The following is a 21,925-nucleotide window of genomic DNA, read 5'->3' as shown; positions in this document are numbered from 1 at the left end:
AGCCTCATGCCCCACGCCCCTCGCCACCGCACGCTTGTGTCCACACTGGAGGCCGCAGGGTGTTGCTGGGCTGCTGTGCTTTCTGGCCTTTGAGGGTCAGATGACGTCTGTACTTAGGACGAGGCAGGAGTAAAGAGAAGCCATTGAAGTGGTGGGTGAGGTGATTTGGGGGTGTTGCAGACGCGGGGATGGAAGAGAGGCAGGGCGCCATGCCCCAGTGCCAGAGGCTCACTCCCTGTGGTTGCCCCCCCAGGGTCTATGGGTCCTATGAGCACCTGTGGGCAGGGCAGGTGGCGGATGCCCTGGTGGACCTCACCGGGGGCCTGGCAGAAAGGTGGAGCCTGCGGGACTTGGCAAGAGCCAGTAGCCAACAGGACAGGCCTGGTGGCTCGGAGCACAGGACTTGCCGACGGCTGCTCAGCCTCAAGGACCGGTGTCTGATAAGCTGCTCGGTGCTCAGCCCCAGAGCAGGTAAGGCGGCAGGCACACGGCAGCGGAACGGGCCTGCGCGCCCGGATGCCCCCACAGCCACACAGGGGCTTGTTCTCGGGGCCCCGTGAGGACTAAGTGGAAAGCAATACGTCTGTCTTTCAAAGCTGGTGTCTGGTGTGTGAGCTTCCCCTGCCACCTGTCCTTCTCTGGAGGGAAGGTCCTTTTCTCTTGACTTTTTTCTTCTTTCTCCTCGACTTACGAGTAGGGCGAGGCTGGAGCCTCTGCCAGGGCAGCCGCCACCCGGAGACTCGAGAACCTGGTGGTGGCGGCATCTCCGGCCTGGCCGGCAGCCTGGCAAAATCAAACTCAGGTTTTCATTTGAGTGATGTCCGCGCTCGTTACAGGAAGTTTCTTGAAAGGAAGAAACCCCACACGCAGAACTATTTTTCCGTGGCCCTCGGGGCTTTTCCGCAAACAGGTGTGTGTGCCGCACATGACATTGCACTTTCTCGGGCACCAAGCACACCGACCACTGCTGTCTCATTCCGTCAGTGAAGCCGCCATGTTTTCTTACTCTTTCCCTGAATGCCGGGCAATTTCGCACATTACAGATGGCATTACTGAACATTTTCATGTTTGACAGCGTTCACATTTAGGATGATTTTCATAATGGGGTTTTTGGCCCAAGAACCCAGACACCGAGGTAAACGGGTGCGTGTGGACAGCGAGCGCTGCCGACCTGGGTGAGGGTCGGGGCCGCCCCCACGCTGGGGAGGTGAGGGAAGCCCGCAGACAGCCATGCAGACTGTGCGGGACATGGTGTCCGAGCTCTACCTGAGAGCGCTCATCCTTAGCGCTCCAGGCTTCGCCGACACCCCCAGGCGGAGGGGGTGCTGCTGGTGCGCAGCTGGATCCCACAGAGGTGTCAGCGCAGACACCCAGAGTGGTGGCTACAACTCCATTCTAAATAAAGCTTTTAAAGGCATTCCAGAAGTTTCTCCTTCTCTCTGGACCGCCCCCACCCCCCACCCCCCGCTTCCGCAGATGGGGCTCCAGGCACCATCTGGCTCCTCCCTTTCTGCATGGTTTGACCCAGGGCTCTGGGCGCTCTGGCAAGTGGGGTTGTTTGCTCTCTGGGGCCTCCAGTCTTCCCCCCAGCAGTGTTTGGTCCCACGGCCCCCGGCCGTGCGTGCCCCACCCCCACCCCGCACCAGCTGGCCTTGCCTAGAGGAGACTGCTCTTCCTGCCTGTCCCAGACCTGCTGCTGACAACGCTTATAGCCGCACATTTGAGAACCGGCCCAGCACCAGGCACCCTGCGCTGCCATATCGGCCAGCCGGCTGTCTTCACTCATCCACCCAGGCAGGGACCAAGGGACCAAGGTGCTGAGAAGGGAAGGACCTGCCAGGCCCTTGGCAGCCGAGCCACAGTCCGCACCCAGGTCCTTTGCCGTGGCTGTGCACTGGCTGAGGCCACTTCTGAGCTCACTTGTCCACAGTGGTCAGGAAAGGAGCCCCGGTGGTCTGTGGGGATCTGGGTGTTGCTGTGGCCACAGTCGGGTGGGCTAGAGCATCCCACGGGGAGGGAGACAGACCTGTGCGTCCGCATGGTTTGGGGACTTCCTGCCTGCAACCAAGCTGTTCCTCACCAGGTGCCAGGGAGCTGGGGGAGTTCCATGCCTTCATTGTGTCAGATCTGCGAGAGCTCCAGGGGCGGGCTGGCCAGAGCATCCTGCTGCTGTGCATTCAGAATCCCTGGGGCCGGCGTTGCTGGCAGGGGCCCTGGAGAGAGGGGTGAGTATGGGTGAGGGCCAGGGCTGTGCTGCCGTCATCGAGGGGAGAGGGCTGGGGCCCCGCATGGCAGCAGAGAGCCATCACAGACGTGCGCGTGCCCGTTTGTAGCTGGTCAGCGCAGTGCACGGTTGGTCTCCCGCAAGGCCCCCTTGGCACCTGCTTGTGGTCCCCCGGGTCCTGTGTTTGGCCCCAGACAGCCCCAGGAGGCTGGTTTAGTGCTTGGTGCTGGGACCGAGGCCGCCCTAGGCCCTGGGCTCCTTCCTTGAGGGTGCCCATGGAACGGTGGATGCCCGATCAGGCTGCAGGTGACAGGGACATGTGGGATGCCCGAGTCACAGTGCTCAGCTCAGCTTTAAGGCCTTTACTGACGCCAGGGACCAGGATTGAATGAGGGCCCTGGGTCCACTCCCCTCGGCCGACCGCAGTTGGTCAGCAGATCCGACCTTTGCTCCTGAGTGCAGGAGGCTAGCGGCAGCTCGGTGTGAGATCGGGCACATCCTTCTTTGGCCCGCTCATGGGCACAGCCCTCGGCAGACATGTCCGGAGGCAGGAGCCTCAGGGAAGGAGAGAGGGGATTGCCCCGAGGAAGGGCCGGTGCAGAGCCAGTCTGAGCAGGGCCGGCCAGAAGCTGGCAGGGCACAGGGCTCCCCAGTCAGTGCTGTCAGCTCTGGGGTGAGGGGCCGCCACTGAAGTGAGCTGCCTTCCAGGGGCGAAGGGTGGAGCCGGGTGGACCCAGCCGATGAGTCTGAGTTGCTGTCCCAGCTGCAGGAAGGAGAGTTCTGGGTGGAGGAGGAAGAGTTCCTCCAGGAGTTTGACGAGGTCACCGTTGGCTTCCCGATCACGGAGGCCGGCCACCTGCAGAGCCTCTACTCAGGTAAGGGGGAGGCCTGCACCCAAGGGGAGGCCGCCATCACCTGGGGTAGGCCCTTGGGGGGCGACAAGCCACACGGCTCTGCCCTCTGAGGTCAGGGCTGAGCGGCCACCGCGTCCCCTTAGGGGCTCCTGGGCATGACCCTCGCCCCAGGCCCTCTTCTACTTCTGTGTGTGGAGAGATGACTTCATCCCCTGCTGTCCCAGGCGGCCTCAGGTGGCGGGAGACCACGGGGCCCCCTCCTGTAGGGTGCCATAGCCGGTGTGGGTGAGAGTGGCGGGGCAGCCCGCGTGGGAGCCCTTTCCTGAAGCTGCTGTTGCTGGCTCTCCCCTAGGAAAGGCGCTGTGCCACACTCAGGAGCTGCCTGGGGCCTGGGTCAAGGGGCAGTCGGCAGGAGGCTGTCGGAACAACAGCGGCTTTCCCAGCAACCCCAAGTTCTGGCTGCGGGTCTCAGAACCGAGCGAGGTGTTTGCCGCTGTCCTGCAGAGACCCAGGGTGTGCGCCGCAGGCCAGGCAGGCCGGGCTCGGGCTCCGGTGGGGGACAGGCTTGCCTCGAGGAGCCCGGCCAGCTTCCTGGGTGAGGACTACCAGGCTGTGGGCCTGCATATCTGGAAGGTAACTCTGCCCTGGGCCCAGCTCCCTGCTCAGGGTCTGGGGTTGCTGGGACACGAGCGACTGCCAGGAGCCTCACCGGCCTCACCCTCCGGGGTCGCACGCCCGCTGGAGCTCCCACAGCCCCGGCTCTGCCCGGCCGGCGTCGTCGGACAAAGGGAGATGAAGCAAAAGCAGCCCTTGGCCGACGGGCAGGAGGGAGGGGGCACGGCCCTGTCTAGACCCGTCTGCTCTCCCCTAGAGCAGGAGGACTCGGACCCCGGGGTCGAGTGAGAGCCTTGGGTTGGGGGCACTTCGAGCTGGCCCCCGCCGCGCTGGGGAGGGACCCACAGGTCTGGCTGCTCTCTTTCGTTAAGTCGTTTGAGAGGCCCTTCTGCTGGGTGAAGGCGGTGGGGCCGGTCTCCGGACGGTGGCACACGGTCCTCCTCTGTGTAGGTGGAGAAGCGGCGGGTCAGCCTGCCCAGGGTCCTGTCCACGCCCCCCGTGGCCGGCACCGTGTGCCACGCCTATGACCGGGAGGTCCACCTCCGCTGCGAACTCACACCAGGGTACTACCTGGCCGTGCCCAGCACCTTCCTGAAGGACGTGCCGGCGCAGTTTCTGCTGCGGGTCTTCTCTAGCGGGAGAGTCTCCCTCAGGTGAGAGGAGCAAGGAGGGGCTCTAGGCTGTTCTCCCCCGAGGGCCCGGCTGAGGAAAGGGGAGCGCGGCCCCGGGCAGCGTCCTGGAGATTTGCGTGTGTTCGCGGCCCACAGCGCAGGCCCGGAGCGTGCTACCAGCCGCCCTCCTGTGTGTCTTTCCCGGGCAGTGCCATCAAGTCGGCGGCTGGGAGCCCTGCCCCTGGGGAGGCCCTGCCCGCGGGCGAGTGGGAGACCGTGCAGCTGCGGGGCTCCTGGAGAACCGGCCAGACAGCAGGGGGCAGTAGGAACTTTGCCTCCTACCCGAGCAACCCCTGCTTCCCCCTGTCGGTCCCTGAGGGCCCAGGCCCCCGCTGCGTCCGTGTCACCCTGCGTCAACACTGCCAGGACACCCAGTGCCACCCTATCGGCTTCCACGTCTTCCAGGCAAGCTCCTCCTGCGCTGGGGGTGCCGGGGGGAGGTCCTCAGGGACTCTGTGTCCCCACGGGTGGCCGGGCATGACCGAGGCCTGGACTTGGTCATGTGGGCACAGCCAGCTGGCTGGTCCCATGCAAGGTACATGTCTCGGTGTCCTGAAGTCAGTAATTCAGTGGGGTCCTGGGTCAGCTCACACGGCCTCTTGGCCACTCCCCCAGCTCAGAACGATGGTGTCATGAGGTCAGTTCTGCTCCCCAGAACTGTGCCTCCCACCCAGGAGACCGGATGGCGTGCCCCGCCAGGAGCTGCCCCAAAGCCACGCAGCCCTGCCCTTCCCCATGCCCCACGCCCTGGGGCCGCTCCTCTGGAGAGCGGGCGTACCCTGGGGGCCAGGAGGAGGCGGGGAGAGCGGGAAAGGGAGGGAGGGAACCACATAAGACAGTGTGGGGCCCTGGTGGACAGATGCCACTGAATGCAGCGCTCAGCTGATTCTCAGGTCGGAAAGCTGTCCTGGGTGGAGAGGAGTGGGTGTTGGGGCCCAGGTGGGGCCTGTACGTCATAAACGCCACCCCAAATCTCATTTCTCCACCTCAGCCTGCTCTCGTTGTGCCGTGCTGCAGGTGGGACACCTTAGCAGACCTGTGGTTGGGGGAAGCGGGACAGGCACACTGCCAGAGGTCAGAGGTCGCAGGCCCAGATGCCATGGTAATGAAGTGGCTCCCAGCCCACGTATATGCTTCTGCTGGGGGCCCCACTTCTAGATGGGCTTGACGGACTGGTGGGTGCCCAAGGAGGGCATGGGCCCGCACGGTGGCTCCGTTGTGGGGTGGGTGCGCTCAGCCTGGGCTGCAGATGACGGGAGGGAAGGGTAGGCAGGTCTCTGAGAAGCTTCTGTACCCTTGGGAGGACAGAGCCTCTGCGCTCCCCAAGAGTGGAGGGCTCGTTCTGGAGTCTTGCTCTGCCCGGGCTGCCAGCTGGGGCACCAGGAGCTCTGATAGAAATGCCAGCACCAGGAGCCAATCAGGTGACTCGGGACAGAGCCCTGGGCAGTGGTGATGGTGGCGGTCCCCCAGGCAAGGGCTGCCTGCCTAACAAGGGCCGTGGGGCCTCGGTGAGCAGTGAGCCCAGCTTGGCAGGCTTGGCAGGTCTTCCTCCCTGGAAAAGGGCAGGTGTGTGACGTGGGAGGTCCAGGCGGATGGGCCCAGGCTCTTCCTGACCCCAGACATCCCAGCCTCCGAAAGGGAGGACAGTCCCGAACTGAGGGAGGAGAGCCGCTCTTGGTGGCCGTGGCGGCCCAGTGGACAGGCCTCCCGTGTCTGAGCCCGTGCGTCCCCCCAGGTTCCAGGGACCGGGGGGAGCCAGGCTGCGCCCGGCCTGCTGCTCCAGGAGCCTGTGCTGAGCTGCGTGCCGCATCGCTACGCCCAGGAAGTGAGCCGGCTCTGCCACCTGTCGGCGGGGGCCTACCGCATCGTGCCCTCCACCTACCTGCCGGACACAGAGGGGGCCTTCACGGTGACCATCGCCACCAGGATAGACAGGTGGGGCTCCAGGGCTAGGGGGTCCTCAGTGTACGGTGTGCACCGCCCTGTCGTCGCCCCAGCTCCGACCTGTCCCGGCGGAACAGCAGGGGAGCACGTCAGCTTGCAGGGGCCAGGCAGGAGAACGCGGCCGTTCCTCGAGCTGGGGGCCAGCCGGGCTACCCTGTTTTCTCTCCTGCAGGCGCTCCATTCACAGCCAGGAGAGGCTGGGGCAGCTCCTTCAGGAGGTAGGTGTGGGGTACTCTGCCTGGGGGCCACATTCCCGCAGGCTCCTCCCAGAGGCCGCGCTGTAGGCCAGGCTGTGCCCTGGGACACAGGCACCCTTGTCTCTTGCCAGGAGGGCCGGGAGGCTGAGGCTGCAGTCACACCCCGGCAGTGTGGCCAGGTGCGTGAGGGGGGCGGGCCCCCGCCGCCACCCAGACCTCGCCGTCTTTCCTCCTGTAGGCCTCCTTCATGGCAGTTAGGAAAACCTAACTGGGTGACCCCCCGTGTCAGCTCTGGCGACTGAAGGTTCCAAGGGGCTCCCTCACCCGGTGCCACCAGCCTCAGCACCGCGGCGACCGCGCATGCTCGCGGGTCCAGGCGAAGACCCTCCGCCCCGTGGGGCAAGTAGCCCGGGGCACAGCAGGTGCCGCGGGAAGGGCAGGGGAGACCGCACGCAGGGCGTCTCTGTTCCACGCGGCTGGAGCTGCAGAGCTTCCCGGCGACCCTGCACAGCGTCCGCGCCTGGCCCCAGAGAGAGGCCCTACAGCAGACGAGAGCATAGTATGACAAATCTTGTTTAGAACTATTTATGTGCAACGTTTTTAGGAAGTAACTTTATAAATAAACGTTGAGTACTGAACAGTTTACAGACGAGTCATCTCGGGTAGCGGGTGGCCCGGTCTGCTGTCACTGAGGAGAAGGGGAAGGCCCGGGCCCTGCCTCCCCTGGGGCCCTCCGCCCAGCCGCTCCTGCACTGGGGATGGCCGCGGCCCCCGGGACGGGCCCGGCTGGCCTGTGAGGCGGGTGCAGCGGGTGCTGACAGGTTTGGAGGGCCGGGGAGGGGTGTGCGCGCGCCCTGGTACAGGAGCAGGAGGAAGGGCCTTACCCCCGCTGGCTGCCCGGAGAGACCCCGAGGAGCCGCCAGCTGCAGCTGTTTGCTCCTGAGGTGGGAGGAGGCATCCCTCCAGGCCCCTGGGCCCCTGACCAGTTGGACGCAGTAGGCCCTGATCTCAGGCCTCTTGCCCACCACCTCCCACTTCGACTTGCCAGCGCCCTGTTGTCACCGTCACCCAGGGTGTCCAGCTAACGCGCCACCCTTCCAAAGGAGGGCAGGGGGCCGCTCCCGAGAGAACTGCTGCTCACTGCCCCACCCCCCTTCGCATATGGGCAGGACACCTCTAGAAGGCAGGGGCTGGCCTTTCCGTGGCAGAGGGGCGGGATCAGAAGCTGGTACCGCTGCGTTAGTGGCCCTCGCTGCGACCCTGTGACCGGTTCTCTGGGGTCGAGTGAGGACAGAGGAGGGCCCCCAGGATCTGCAGCCTCTTAGATGGGAAGGCATCCTGGAGGAGGCAGCCAGCCACCGGCTAAGCTGGGCTTCTGGGCCCGGCCACGGCCGTGGGGCGCAGGCGGTGGCCCCTGTGCCGGAAGAGGTGGAGAGTGTGCCCCAGCACGTGCGCCGTCCTGGCCAGCAGCTCCTGGTCCAGGCCAGCCTTGTCCTTCCTTCACATGGCTCCTTCACCTGACCTTGCCCCCAGGGCATCCTCAGCGGCCTCCTGGTTCCCTTTGGCGAGGCCGCCTCCTGGCCCAGTGATCTCCAGAAGTAGCTTGCGTTCTCTGGGCTTCGGTGTCCTTGTGGAAAACGTGTCCGGGCTCTGGCCACGCTTGGTGTGTCCTGTGTCTGGGCTCTGGCTCTCTGCTTTGCCCTGGAGTCCTTGGCCTGGCTCGGCCTGCAGAGTGGGTACCAGCTCAGCTTGCCCTGCTGAGGAAGGGAATGATGGAATGTGGACCTGTGCCCCCACCACCCCTCAGTGAGACACAACCCCCCCACCCCAGGCATCAGAGACCTCCAGGTTCCGCCTCTCTTCTCATGTCTGGCATTATCCCCCACCCCCAGCCCCATGCAGGATGCACCAGCTGAGCTGGGGCTACAGACCACAGAGCCCCACAGGCTCAGGGCCGGCCCACAGCTGCCTCACCCCTCTGCCGTGTTGACTGGTATGGACTGGAGCCCCCCCGCCGGCCCCAGCCTGCAGCTCCAGGGACCCCAGCAGGCGCGGCTGGCCACACCGAGGGAGCCCCAGCAGCCAGGCCCCAGTGGAGTCCCGATTCTGTGCACCTGCCAGTGGGGGACTGTAGCGTGAAGGGCCTACCCCCTGTGTCTGGTGGCCCCAGCTGACCCAGAAGGGCGGGTCTGGGTGTGTGCAGCTGAGAACACCTTTTCAGCCTTCCCAGCAGACCGTTGCCCCACATCCTCTGTTCGGGTTTCCTTCTCCTTATCACTTCCTGCTTCAGGCAGGCAAGCTGTGCCCTCCCCATGGGAGCCATGTCCCGCCCAGTCATGGGCCTGGGTCTGCTCTCATTGGCCTTGCCTGCCCCCTCCCCCAGGCCTGGGTCAGCCTTGGGGGCGTCAGGCGTTCTGGGGTGAGTATCAACATCCTGGTGCCCTGGGCGCAATAGTCAGGGAGGGGGCCTGGCCGGGCAGTGCTTTCCGGGTGAGAGGCAGGGTGGAGCTGGGTGAGCCGGGCCCAGGCCAGCCAGGCTGGGGCAAGGTTCTCAGATGCTCCAGGCCCCTTCCTCTCTGTCTCTCTGTGTCTCCATTATGGTCATTTCTTTCTTGCTTAGTGTCCCATGTCTGCGTCATTTGGTCTTACTAGATTTTTTTCCTCCTCTAATATTTAACAGATGGAAGCTAGATTTGCTGCCTTTTGAAATGAACAAAAGAGTCATTTTTTTCCTGGGGACACTTTGGTGTCTTGGGGACCCCAACACAAAGCCTTGGACATGGCCACTCCATCAAAGAGATGCTATTTGCTGGTTTTGAGGATGAGCTTTAGGGGGCAGGTTGGGCCTTCCAGCCCCCAGGAGTACTCAGCTCTGCGGCTCAGGCCCAGTCCCTGCCTGGGTGACCTGAGCTGCAGGGCTCTGGCTGGTCCTCTGATTCCCAGCAAGTGCCAACTGTGTCAGCACAGACAGTGGTCACGCGTCTGGCCTGGGAGCCTACTCACTCGGGCCCTGGGGAACACAGGGCATGGAGGTTTAGTCACCAGGCTTGTGCACGGTTGCCTAAAGTACCCCTCATCCCATGCCTGCCCTCCCCCCACAGACAGGACCAGGGCTCAGGCTTTGCCCATCCTCAGCTGCCTGTCTCTTCACAAATCATCCAGGAGGAGAGGCTGATAGACAAGGAGACCGCCCTGCCTTGGGCTGGGCTGGCTGCTCTGTCAAGGGTCAGTCCTGGTCCCCTATGTGTTCGTGGGGCCTGGACAAGTGTGATGTTGGGGCACCAGGACGTGTGTGTGTGTGTGTGTGTGTGTGTGTGTGAGATCCGATTGATGTGCTCTCATCCCTCATCCACCAAACCCCAATGAGAAGACCCATCAGCATCAACATCCCTCTCTACCCTGCTCCCCCTGTTCCTTCATTCTGAAGCCCCTCTGAGCATGTGTGGGGTGCTATGGATGTGGCCAAGAGGCCCAGCACCCCTGCTGGGTGCTGGATTGAGGCATGCACAATCCATTAGGGATGACTATCTGCACACAGGTCATGTGGATACTCCTGATGGTGAGGGATAGATGACACATGGGGGTGGTCCTTGACCAGCCTGGGGCCAGCAGTGCAGGGCAGGCGCTGACAGAGGAGCTGGGTACCCGCAGGGAATGGAAAGAAGCTCTCTGTGCCTACGGTATGGGGAGTAGGCTCAGAAAATGTGGCAGGAGCTGAGGCTGGAAAGGTAGGTAAGGGCCTTGAGGTCTATTTAAGGAGCTTGGGTCTTATGTCTTGGGTGGTAGGAGCCACTGCACAGTTTTAAGCAGGGTCTGATGTGTGTATATTTGACATCACTCTCTCTGGTCGAAATCTCTGGATGGGGAGGGCACCAAGCAGAAGGCTGTTGCAGACATTAACGGAGAGATGATGGTGTCCTGGCCAGACGGAAGGTGGTAGAGGCAGAGAGAAGAGGTCAGTGTTGAGGTAGAATTAGGAGGCAAAACCAATGGAACATGATGTTTGATGCATTATTAATTAAATCGATCACATAAATCAACATGAGGAAAATTGATCCCTTCCAATCCATGAACATGGTATACCTGTCCATTTTTTGAGGTCATCTTTAATTTCTCTCAGCAATATTTTGTAGCTTTGAGCATAGATATTTTACACTTTCTCTTAACTACTTTGTTTTTTGACACTTGCAAATGATACTGTATTTTGGGTTTCATTTTTCCAGTTTATTGCTAGTATATAGGAATACATTTTTTGTATATTAATTTTGTGTCCTATAACCTTGCTAATTCACTTATTAGTTCATAGTTTTGGGTTTTGTTTTTTTTTTTTTGTAAATTCCTTAGGATTTTCTACATACACAATTATGTCATATGTGAAAACAGAAAGTTCTGCTTTTTTCTTACCTGAATGCATTTTTTCTTGCCTTATTTCTGCTGGCAAGGACCTCCAATACCATTTTGAATAAAAGTGGTGAGAGTCACTTTCCTTGTTCCTGATCACGGTGGGAAAGCATTCAGTCTTTTACCATTAGGTGTGATTTTTTTTTTGTAGGTGCCCTTTGTCAGACTGAAGCAATTTTCTTCTATTCCTAATTTGCTGAGAGTTTCTATCATAAACAGATGTTGAATTTTATCAAATGATTTTTTTGCATTTATTGAGAGGATTATATAAATACTCCCCTTTATTTTATTAATGTAGTCAGTTATATTGGCTGACATTGTAATGTTAAAATAAACCTTACATTCCTGGGATACTTGTTTGTGATGTATTATTTGTTTTATATGTTGCTGGATTCAGTTGGTTAATATTTTATTAAAGATTTTTGTATCTGTGTTCATGCATGATTTGATCTTTATTTTTCTTTTCTTGTAATATCTTTGTCCAGTTTTGGAATGAGGGTAAAGCTTGCCTTTGAAAATGAGTTGATAAGTGTTCTCCTTCTTTATTTTCTGAAAGTATTTAAGATTGATATTATTTTATTCTTAAATGTTTGATAGAATTCATCTGGGTCATGAGTTTTCTTTGTGGAAAGGTTTTAAATTATGAATTCAGCAACTTTAATAGATATAGACTATTCAGATTTTATTTCTTGTACGAATTTTGGCAAGTTCTGACTTGTAAGAAATTTGTGCATTTCAACTGAGTTGTCAAATATATTTGCATGAAGTTATTAATAATGTTCTTTTATTATTCTTCTAATGTCTGTAGGATCTTGATGCCTTCTCTTTCATTCCTGATATTAGTAGTTTTTTTTTACCTTGATCAGTCTAGCCAGAGGTTTATCAGTGTAACTGATCTTCTCAAAAAAAAAAAACAAACAAAAAAAAAACAAACTTTCATTTTATTGGTTTTATCTATGTTATTTTTGTATTATATTAGATTTCCACTTTTTCTTATTTTCTTTCTTCTACTTACTTGGGTTTAATCTGTTGTTGTTTTTCTCCTAGGTTTCCAAAGTGGACTCTTAGATCAATGATTTTAGGCCTTTTCTCTTTCCTAAAATAAGCACTCAAAGCTACAGATTTTCCTCGAAACATTGCATTAGCTTTATCTCGCAAATATTGATAAGTTGTGTTTTCATTATCATTTAGTTCAAAATACTTCCCAGTTTCCCTTTGATTACTTACTTGACCCTTGAGTTAATTATAATTATGTGTTTAAGTTCCAAATATTTGGGCACTCTTTAGATACTTTATTTATTTTTTTTTAAAGATTTTATTTATTTATTTGAGAGAGAATGAGAGATAGAGAGCACAAGAGGGAAGAGGGTCAGAGGGAGAAGCAGACTCCCCGCTGAGCAGGGAGCCTGATGCGGGACTTGATCCCGGGACTCCAGGATCATGACCTGAGCCGAAGGCAGTCACTTAACCAACTGAGCCACCCAGGCACCCTTTAGATACTTTATATATCTTTTTGTTATTTATTTCTAATTTAGTTGTGTTGTATTTAGAGAATATACTCTATATAATTTAATTCCTTTTAATTGTATTGAGACTTGTTTTGTGGCCTAGCATATGGCCTATTTTGGAGAATGTTCGCATCTGTACTTGAATACATATTCTGCTGTTGTTGGGAATACTGTTCTCTAAGTATCAGCTTGGATAAGCTGATTGATGTTGTTCAAGTCAGCTATATTCTTATCAGTTTTTCTCAGTTACTGAGAGATGTGTCAAAATAGCCCATCGTTGTTGTGGATTTCTCTATTTATCTGCTAATTCTATTAATTTACTTCACCTATTTTGAATCTCTGTTATTAGGTTATACACATTTAGAACTATTAGACATTCCTGACAAGTTGATCACTTTTATCAAAGAAATGTTCCTTTTTATCTCTGGTAATATTCTTTGTATTGAAGTCAACTTTGATGTTAATTTACCCATTCCGACTTTCTTGAAATTAGCATTTGCATTTTCTATCTTTTTCCATTCTTTCATTTTGTTTACTTTTAACTTACCTTTATGTTTAAAGTGTGTGTCATTTAGATAGTATATTATCACTTTTTGCTTCTTTAATCCAGTTTGAAAATCTTTGCCTTTTAATTGGAGCATTAGACCAATTACATTTAACGAAAGTGTTGATGTGGTTGGCTTAAATCTGCCATCTCGCATTTGTCTTCTATTTATCTCATCTTTTCTTTGTACTTTTTCCTCCCTCTTTTGGATTGAATGTTTTGTTTCATATTCCATTTATCTCCTCTATTGGCTTATTTATTCTAACTCTTACTTTTTCAGTGGTTACTATTGGGTTTATAATATGCATATGTAACTTACTGATGACTGGATGTAGAAGGAAGGGGGAAAGGAAAGGAAGGGGAAATTGAGTGTCAAGAATGGTAGTCAAATATTTGGTCTGGGAAGCAAGGAAGATCATTCTCTGAGATGGGGAACTCAGAAGATTAGTGTTAGAGCAGGAGGTGTTGGCAAAGGGGGATGTTGTCAGTTTTGGGCAAGTGCACTTGAGGTTCTTGTAGGGCATCCAAGAGAAGATGCTTGGGAGGCACTTGCATGCATGGTCCAGAGGCCTGGGCTGGAGCCAGCAGCTGGGCTCGTGGGCATAATGGTGATTGTTGAACCAGCAGGAGTGAGTGAATCTGCTTGTGGCGAGTGTGTTGGGGCAAGAAAAGGGTCTAGAATCAAGCCCCATGAGCCCCAATTTAGGGACCCAAATGGAGAACAGCACAGGTGTGAAGGGAGAGGCTGGAGAGAAAGGAGAACAAGGCAAGTGTGCCACCTTGGAGCCAACAAAGGCGCTGACTTGGCAGCTAGCACTGGGGTCGCCCAAGGGTTTCAGAATTCGGGCAGGATGCAGGGGCCCTTGAAGGTCATTGGGGAGGGAGTCCACTCTTTAATTTGTGAATGTGTCCATGGCTGGACACTTAGATCTATCCGATATGTTAGTAAAACGCTTAAAAATGAAGAACTTTGCCACATGCTGCTGGGAGTCCAGTAAGATGAGATGATGCCTGTGAGGCGCCTGCCGGGGTTGGTGACTGATCGCGCTGGGACCTGGCCCTCAGGGGCTGAGCACGGCGGGGCGCTGAGGGGCCGGACTCTGCGGGAGGACACCTCCTGCAGGAGGACCGAGCCCTGAGCCATCACCTGCTCCACTAGCACAGCTCGGCAGACAGCTGGGCCCACGGGCGGGGGTGGGTATGGTCCCTCATTCAGACCTTGCCTCCGGCTGCCAGACAGTGTGGCTTCCTGTGAGCATAAGCCCCACCACGAAGGCACTGCCTCTGACCTAGAGGAGGAGGCCGCCCCACGCAGCTCAGGGCCTGGCAGGGACGTGCTCAGCAAATATGTGCTGGAGGAAATCAAAGTGGACAGACGGGCATGGGTGAAGCTGTTGGGGAGCAGGCTGCCATGGGTGGGCCTGCAGGATGGGCAGCTGGGGAGGAGAGAGCAGAAGTGGCGTGTTCCAGGTGAGGGTGAGCGGATGTGAGAGCATGGACCACAAAACTATGTGTGTGCGTGCATGCATGTGTGTGTGTGAGAGAGAGGAATGTCAGTGCAAAATGAACAAACCTTTAGAATCTCTAGACGTAAGAAAGAGAGTTTTATTTGAGCCCAGGTTAGGTCAGCTGCCAGGAAATGTGCCTTCACAGGGAAGAAAGGGCTCTGGAGAATGAACAGTTTTTACAGGGCTATAGACTTTTTGCATCTTGTAAAAAGCTCAAAAGATTATAGATTAACATATAGGCAGGAATCAGGAGTTTTTTCGTCAAGGAATGCAGGGAGTAGGGCATTGATTGGTATCTCAAGGACAAGATGGTTTTCCTTTAGGCTACTCGTTCACAAAGCAGGTGTACAACGCATGCACGGTGGGCCACAAATCAGGCTTTTGGTTTGAACCAAAGCCTGATTTCTAAGTCTAAAAATAAATCTAAAATGGCGTCCCGTGTATATCAGGCCTTTAGAGAGTTTTTCTCTGATCACAGTGCAAACAAGATTCTGGCAAAAGAACCTTGAACTCCAGATTTTTTAAGTGAGCAAGTATCAAGTAAAAAAATCAAGTTCTGCTCTATGACTCCTTAATGCCTGGCTCTAACCCTACCCTAACCCTGCCCGTACCCTGACCTCCCCTCACTCTAGCCAGAGACCCAAGCCCAACCGTGCAAGGGCACACTGTCCTCCCTCTCCCCGTTCCCATCACCCTCACACCTGACTGTGCACCTCCTCCCCATCTCAGTGGCCCTCCTGCCCTCCGGAGCACCGCCCCCCCCGCATGTCAGAGGGTCGGTTCAAGTCCCTCACTGCTCCTCCCCTGGCCTCTGGTCCCGGGTGCGAGCTGCATCCTAAACTTCGTGCTGGGGAGGAGCCCAGGCTGAACATGCCAGTCTCTCCTCTGCTCTCTGCACTCCCCGCACCCTCGAGCCGGTCCCTGCCGCCCCACCAGCCCCGGCCTTAGCTCTGGCCTGTGCAGTGCAATGTGGAGGCTGCTGCCCAGGTGGGTGGTGGAGGCCACCCAGCCCCCCAGTTCTGAGGAGGCCTCAGCAGATGGCCGCGAGCTCTGAGTCCCACACCAAATGGGTTTCATCCACCGGAAGTTGGCTGGTTCCCAGCTGGTGCGCTCCTTTGTGTGTAGTCCCTGTGGGGCTGCGCCGGGCAGGAGCCCTCTGGGCACAGCATCTGTGTCCTCTCCGCTCAGGCTCACACAGGCCCCCCCAGGCCTGCCTCTCCACCCGAGAACCCCCCCATAGACACAGCTTAGCAGCTTAGACACACGTGTGTGTGCACGCATGTCCGTGTGTGTATAGGTACATGCATGTATATGTGTAATGTCAACCTCAGAAATAAAGCTCAGTTATTTTATCAGCAAAACGGGTTTATCTGGAAATCGAGAATCGCACGTCAAGACAAGCAAGGAAGGAGAGGAGGCTTTATTATGGAGGGGGCAGGTGGTTGAAGTGTAGTGGCTTCTCATTGGCTGGGCCGTGACTGCCTCTCATTGGCCGGGCCGTGACTGCCCCTCATTGGCCGGGCCGTGACTGCCTCTCATTGGCCAGGCCGTGACTGCCCCTCATTGGCCGGGCCGTGACTGCCTCTCATTGGCCAGGCCGTGACTGTCTCTCATTGGCTGGGCCGTGACTGCCTCTCATAGGCCGGGCTGTTGCCAGGGCCGGAAGGAAATCTTTCTTCCTGCTGCTGGGGTAGTAAAGTAGTATCCATCCACCTGCAGGGTGGTGCCTTCCCGGGGGGGTCTGCAAATGGCCGTGAGTGGTGGGCCTGGAGAGTTTCCCCTGCGGCTCTCAACTCCATTCTAAAAGGGTTTTCTTTTATTCAGTCTCACAGTATATATGTATGTGTGATTGTGTATGTTTGTCCATGTGTTTGCATGTACGTGTGTATGCCTATGGGTGTGTACGTGTACAGATGTGTATATACGTGCGTGTGCACATACACATGGGTATGCACGCGTGTGAACATGTGTGTACATACGTGACATGTGCGTGAGGAAGAGAAAGGGGCTCTGTTGCACCCAAAGCTGCATCTGCCCCATGCAGCCCGCCAACCTGCTCGGGCAGCCCTGGGCCACCCTCTGTGTGTCAGGAGTCCTCTCCTGGGCGTGCCTGTTCTGGTCCATGGTTTCTCCTACTGTGTGACCTCTCCTGCCTGTGTCTGGCAGGGATTTCTCATCATTTTAGGACCACTGAGAAGAACCCCCTTCTCCTACCATGGAGTTGAAAGAAAACTCACAGATGCCCTTTCCTTACTTTTTATAGGTTTGTAGTGGGTATTTAGCCTTCCTTTTCTTAAACTTTTTATTTTGGGAATTTTCAAACAGATACAAATAGAACAGTAATGAATCCTATGTGGTCATCACCCCCAACTCTAGCAACGATCAAATCATGACTGGTACTATTTCACCCGCCCTCCATCTACTAGCTTGGGACATTTTGAAACAAATGCCAGATATCATATCATGTCATCTACAAAAATTTCAGTGTGAATAAAAGATAAAGATTGAAAAAAATACACGTGCAGGACAGAATTGCCACACCTGAGCCAAAATGAGCAGGACTTTAGTTTTATCAGACATGCAATCTTCACTAACTGATGTGTGGTCAAGTCTCTTACGTGACACATTCCTCCTTCATCTCTTTATCTCCCCTCGTGACTCTCGCTTTTGATGCCCAGCCCTGCAGAGTGGCCCACAGACCGGAGCTTGCTGCCGGCACCCCTGGAGTGTCACGGATCCTATTCCACGCCCTCTCTGGTTCTCGAACCCGGGACCCAGCTCCAGTGGCTTAACCAAGCTCAATTGTGATTTTTTTGTCTGTGGCCAGCCACTTCATGAAGGGACTGGTTGTTTGTTAAGTATAATTGCAAATTCATGGATTTAAGCACTTTTTTGTGTTCCAATTCATGGAAATGGTTCTCCTATTGACATTCAAAGCATCTCATCTTTGGCCAGTGGGAGTGAACTTGAGTTAACTCCTGAATCCTTTAGACATTGGCCAAGAGTCTTGATCTACTTTGTTCTCTAGGATAAAAAACTATTCCAGGCCCATTCTATACATTTCCTTACCCAGACCTGCAAGCGTCCACGGCCTTCAGTAGCCCCTCTTTCTCTTCAAGAGAAGTGGTATCTAGAGACCAATATCTGGGTGCTTGGGGTGCTTGTTTTTAGGTCTTGTCAGTGGACAGAACTAAGATACTAACTTTTCTTTTTTAAGATGTGACACAGTACAAGCACATACTGATACTATTCACTCAAATTCACATCTGCATGCTTTTCACTGAGCCTTTTTTGAAAATACATCTGCATCTCCTTTATTCCACACCAGAAACTTCAACAAAGCCCAGCATAATTATTCATTTGTTGTATCCCACAACACAATAATCCCAAAATAACAATACCAACATTACTATCAATAGCATGATTACTGAAAACAGTTTAAGATGCTTTTATGTATTTTAAAAATCCTTGGGTTATGAAGATACACAGGTGAAACTGTGTTTTAACATTATTTGGAAAATGATTACAGAAAGTGAAACATTTTTGACATTCTTTTTGTACTCAGGCTATAGAGATAACAGTCAAATACTGGATTTTAAAATCACTTGGAAGAGTTTGCTAGGATTATGCTATCAGGTGATAATGCAAGTTAATTGGCTTTATCTTGCTTTCAAGTTTAAAAATTTCCTTTAGGGGCGCCTGGGTGGCTCAGTTGGTTAAGTGTCTGCCTTCAGCTTGGGTCATGATCCCGGGGTCCTGGGATTGAGCCCCACGTCGGGCTCCCCAGTCAGTGGGGAGCCTGCTTCTCCCTCTGCCTCTGTCCCTCCCCGCCTCTCTCTCTCAAATGAATAAAATCTTTAAAAAAATAAAATTTTCCTTTAGAAATGTAATTTAATTTAGTAATTACATAAATATTTACATGGCTCTAAAGCCAAATCTACAAACCAAGATATATGCCTATATATAGAAGTCTAGTTTCTATTCCAGTCTCCCTTCACCTCCTTCCTGCCCGTTCCCTGTAGGTAATAGTTTAATTTAAAACAAATTTAATGGCTTATTCTTCCATTTGTAAAGATAGAAGCTGCTGGTGTGCTATAAATGAGTAAATACACATCAACGCTTTTTTTCACTTAGCAGTCTGTCCTGGAGAAAACCATTTAGTAACGTATAGAGTATTTCTCCTTCCTTTTTACAACCTCCTGGTGCCCCGCGGTGTGGACTGCAAGCATTTCATGCACGCGGGGCCCTCTGGACAGACATCTGAACGGCCTGCAGGCTGGCTACCCTACCGCACGGCAGGGAAGAGCCTCTCCAGCCTCCCCTTCCTCACTCGGCTGGTCTGTCTGTGGCACAGATTCCTGGAAGTGGGATTACTGGGTCAAAGGGCAAGCCCTCTCTAATTTTGTGGGATTTCCAGGTCCCCTCCAATGGGGTTCGTATCATGTTAAATACCAACAGGTGATATCTGAGGATGTTTCCCCCATAGATGGCTGTCAGACACTGGGATTACCTCATCTGACGGGGACAAATCATATTGCGATGACTTTTAATTTATATTTCTCATTTTATGAATACGCTGAGCATCTTTTTAGGTCTCCCATGAACCATCTGCTTCTCATGGTTCCTTTTCTGTGAATCTGTTCCTGTCTCTATCCGTTGGTGTCTTGCCCAGCCTCCAAAGGAAGTGGTCCTGGGGAGGGACGAGGGGAAGAACACAGGACGAGCAGGGAATGCTCAGCAGAGCTCGTCAGGGGAAGCTGAGGACCCCTCTGCCCTGGCATCTCCTGGGGTGCTGGAAAAGCAAGCCACTTCTTGGGCCCACCGCAGACAGACTAGCTCAGAGGAGCGCAGGCGGGAGGCCCGCGAGGCCCGCTGCCCTTGGGGTGGGGGGGAACCTCCTCCTGAAGATGCCCCTTTCCAGGGAAATGGCCCCTCTCGGGCTCCATGCACATCGGCTGTGGACATCCCCAGTGACTTTCAGGCAGGGGTGACTGCAGCGCTCTGCCCACCACACTCTCAGCCAGGCAGGTTCTTGAGCAGTGGTGCCCACCCAGACGAGGAGCCCTCCTAGGGAGGGTGGGTGCGGTAAGTGGGGACAGCTCCCCAGGTGGGCTCCGGGACCGCTGTGTCTGCTGCCCCCGGGGACCAAGGTGGGGAGGTGCTTGAAGGCAGCTTCCCAGGCGCGGGGCCTGGCGTGGGGCCAGCAGCCAGCCTCGCAGTCAGAGAGCTCCTGAGGCAGAGAATCAGGAAGGAGGTCTGTCAGAGTAAGGGAGCCGTTCAGGGGTCAGCAAAAGCGGAAAGTGCCTGGGAGGCACCTGCGGCTGGAGCAGCACCCCGCCACCCACTCCACCGCCCCCCAGAAGGGGACAGCCCCTCGAGGAGCCAGCCCGGGAAGAGGGGAGCAGCAGCTGTCCAGGGGTGAGTGAGCCATCCCGGGGCAGCTGGGGGCCCTGGAGTCAGCCAAGCGCCAGGCACCTGCTGCCATCCCTGCTGGATGAGGGTGTGATGTGTGGCATGTGGCAGCCCACAGATGGGGACACTTCTGTCATCTGTGGGTGTCCAGATGCCCCGAGGCATCTTCCAGCTGGGGGCAAAAGGCGCAGCTGAGCACAGGCAGAGAGGTGGGAGGTGTGGGGGAGGCCAGCTGCCCTGAGCCCTGGTCCCTGAGAGTCGGAGGGCAGAGGCTGTGCGAGGCTGCGCCCTGCTGCTGCTGGAGGAGGGACAGGGGAGGGCGGTGCCCAGGGTGCTCCCGTGCTCAGCCTGTATGTCTGCCAGGCTGGGGGGCGGAGGGTGGGAGGGACCCGACAGCAGCCCCCCATGGACACTCAGATCCCTCTGTTCCCATGCTGCACCCCCCCAGCGTGACCTAGGATGCCACAAGTGGGAGCAGCCCAGCCAAAGTCAGCAAGACCTCAGGACCTCAGGACCCCTCAGGACCCCCTGAGGACCCCTGAGGACCCCCTGAGGACCCCCTCAGGATGCCCTCACGTCCCCAAGATGCCCAGTGTCCCTTGTCCTGTGGTGGCTTCTCTCTTCTGACAAAGACCCCTCCCCACCTTGCTTGGGCCAATCTCTGTCCGGAAAGGACGCTGGACACGCTCTCCGAGCGCCCGGCTTGACCAGACCCTCAGTCCGGTGCTGCGGCGTCCCAGCAGAGCCTTCCTGGGTGCAGGGTGAAGGTGGCAGAAGGGGCTTCAGGGGAAGGATTTCCGAGGGGGTGCCGAAGGGAAGCGCAGAGAGCAAGACCAGGAGCAGTGGATGGCCAGAGCCAGGGCTGCCCACCCAGGACTCGGGCGCTCCAGAGTGTCGTCTTAGACCTGCGGCCCCCGTGTCGGGCCCTGGCGGGTGCCGCCCTCCCGTCACAGACAGCATGAGAGGTCCAGAGGCCAGGGAATGTCAGAGCTGGCTGGCTGACCAGACGACCGCAAGGCTCTTCCTGCCACCACAGGTGTGCGCTCCAGCTTCTGGAAACAGGGCGGCCATCCTCCAGTGCCCCTCTGAGGCTGTTCCCCACGGGCCCGGGCCTGGGGCTTTGGCTGGAGGCTGGGGGGCTCTTACCCTTGGCTTTCCTGTACCCCAGCCATGTCCCAGGGTACAGGGGAGATGTCAGAGGGGAGAGGGGCCAGGGGGCAGCGTGGCCAGGAAGGTGTGACCATCCCTTCCCTCTGAATGCTAAGGGAAGACCCCAGGGCCAGGGGATACTGGAGAGAAGCCCTCCTGCTGGGGGACAGTGCCCGGGGAGGAGCTGGGGACAGGCCAGCAGGGGCTCAGGTGTGGGGCGGAGTTCCCGAGTGTTTCCTGTGCGTGGGGGGGCCACTAGCCTGCCAAGAGTGAGGAGGAGCTCCGTGGCAAGAGGAGGCTGGACCGGGGTGGGAGGGTCTGTGAGGGAGAGCGAGGAGGGGGTGGCCACCAGTGGCCGAGGTCTCCGTGCGGAGGAGGGGAGGGGCACTCAGGGGATGAAGGGCAGATGGCACTGACCCCCACCCGTGACCCCTCCCACCCCACGGTGTCCCCAGCACCCCCCCTTCCCCCATGGCCTCTCCCCCCGCCACCGCGGTCCCCCCCCCCCCACGGCATCCTCATCTGGCTCTCTGGCCAGACCAGCGGGAGGGGGAGGGTTTCCCAGACCCGGTTTCTGGGAAGAGGGGAGCAGAAAGTGTCCATGGTGGCAGTGGCCACATTAGTTTGGGTCCTCTCTCTGCTCAGCTCTGCAGAGAGTCTAGACTTGTGGCTGAGCCCAGGTTCCGGTCGCCTTGCTGGTTCCATCCCCCAGGTGCCTGGAGCAGGGGCTGGGGCAAGGATGGCCGTGGCCTCGGGCCAAACATCTCAGGGGCTGGTGGCACCCAGTCAGGAGGACTAACTGGGCTTTGATGCAGTCTTTTACTACGGAAGCCAAGGCACCAATCCACCATGAATGGAGAATCGCCTTGTGCTAAAAGCAGGGCAGTGGGCCTGGCAT

The 21,925-nt window shown here is 56.0% G+C and overlaps 1 protein-coding gene across 4 annotated transcripts in view; it reads left to right on the top strand.

The window, feature by feature from the left end:
• The window catches only part of CAPN10 (calpain 10), an 88,786-nt gene that overhangs the window by 4,478 nt on the left and 62,383 nt on the right, over window positions 1–21,925 (top strand). Inside the window, exons 4-12 of one of the 4 annotated variants that reach the window (XM_025888600.2) lie at window positions 254–471; window positions 2,084–2,225; window positions 2,933–3,099; window positions 3,431–3,711; window positions 4,144–4,346; window positions 4,514–4,769; window positions 6,100–6,299; window positions 6,481–6,526; window positions 6,744–7,148. In XM_025888600.2, coding sequence (XP_025744385.1) covers window positions 254–471; window positions 2,084–2,225; window positions 2,933–3,099; window positions 3,431–3,711; window positions 4,144–4,346; window positions 4,514–4,769; window positions 6,100–6,299; window positions 6,481–6,526; window positions 6,744–6,773 — 1,543 coding nt within the window. In that variant the 3' untranslated portion in view covers window positions 6,774–7,148. Of the gene's footprint in view, window positions 1–253; window positions 472–2,083; window positions 2,226–2,932; window positions 3,100–3,430; window positions 3,712–4,143; window positions 4,347–4,513; window positions 6,300–6,480; window positions 6,527–6,743; window positions 7,149–21,925 lie in introns of those variants that run through there. The other 3 variants (XR_012376970.1, XM_073888810.1, XM_073888809.1) reach the window with 3 other exon arrangements.

This window comes from Callorhinus ursinus, unplaced genomic scaffold (assembly GCF_003265705.2).
Source record: "Callorhinus ursinus isolate GAN/ISIS: 27379988/994484 unplaced genomic scaffold, GSC_fseal_2.0 scaffold96, whole genome shotgun sequence".
In the NCBI taxonomy this organism is placed as follows: domain Eukaryota; kingdom Metazoa; phylum Chordata; class Mammalia; order Carnivora; family Otariidae; genus Callorhinus; species Callorhinus ursinus.
This window is presented reverse-complemented; position numbering and strand designations above follow the sequence as displayed.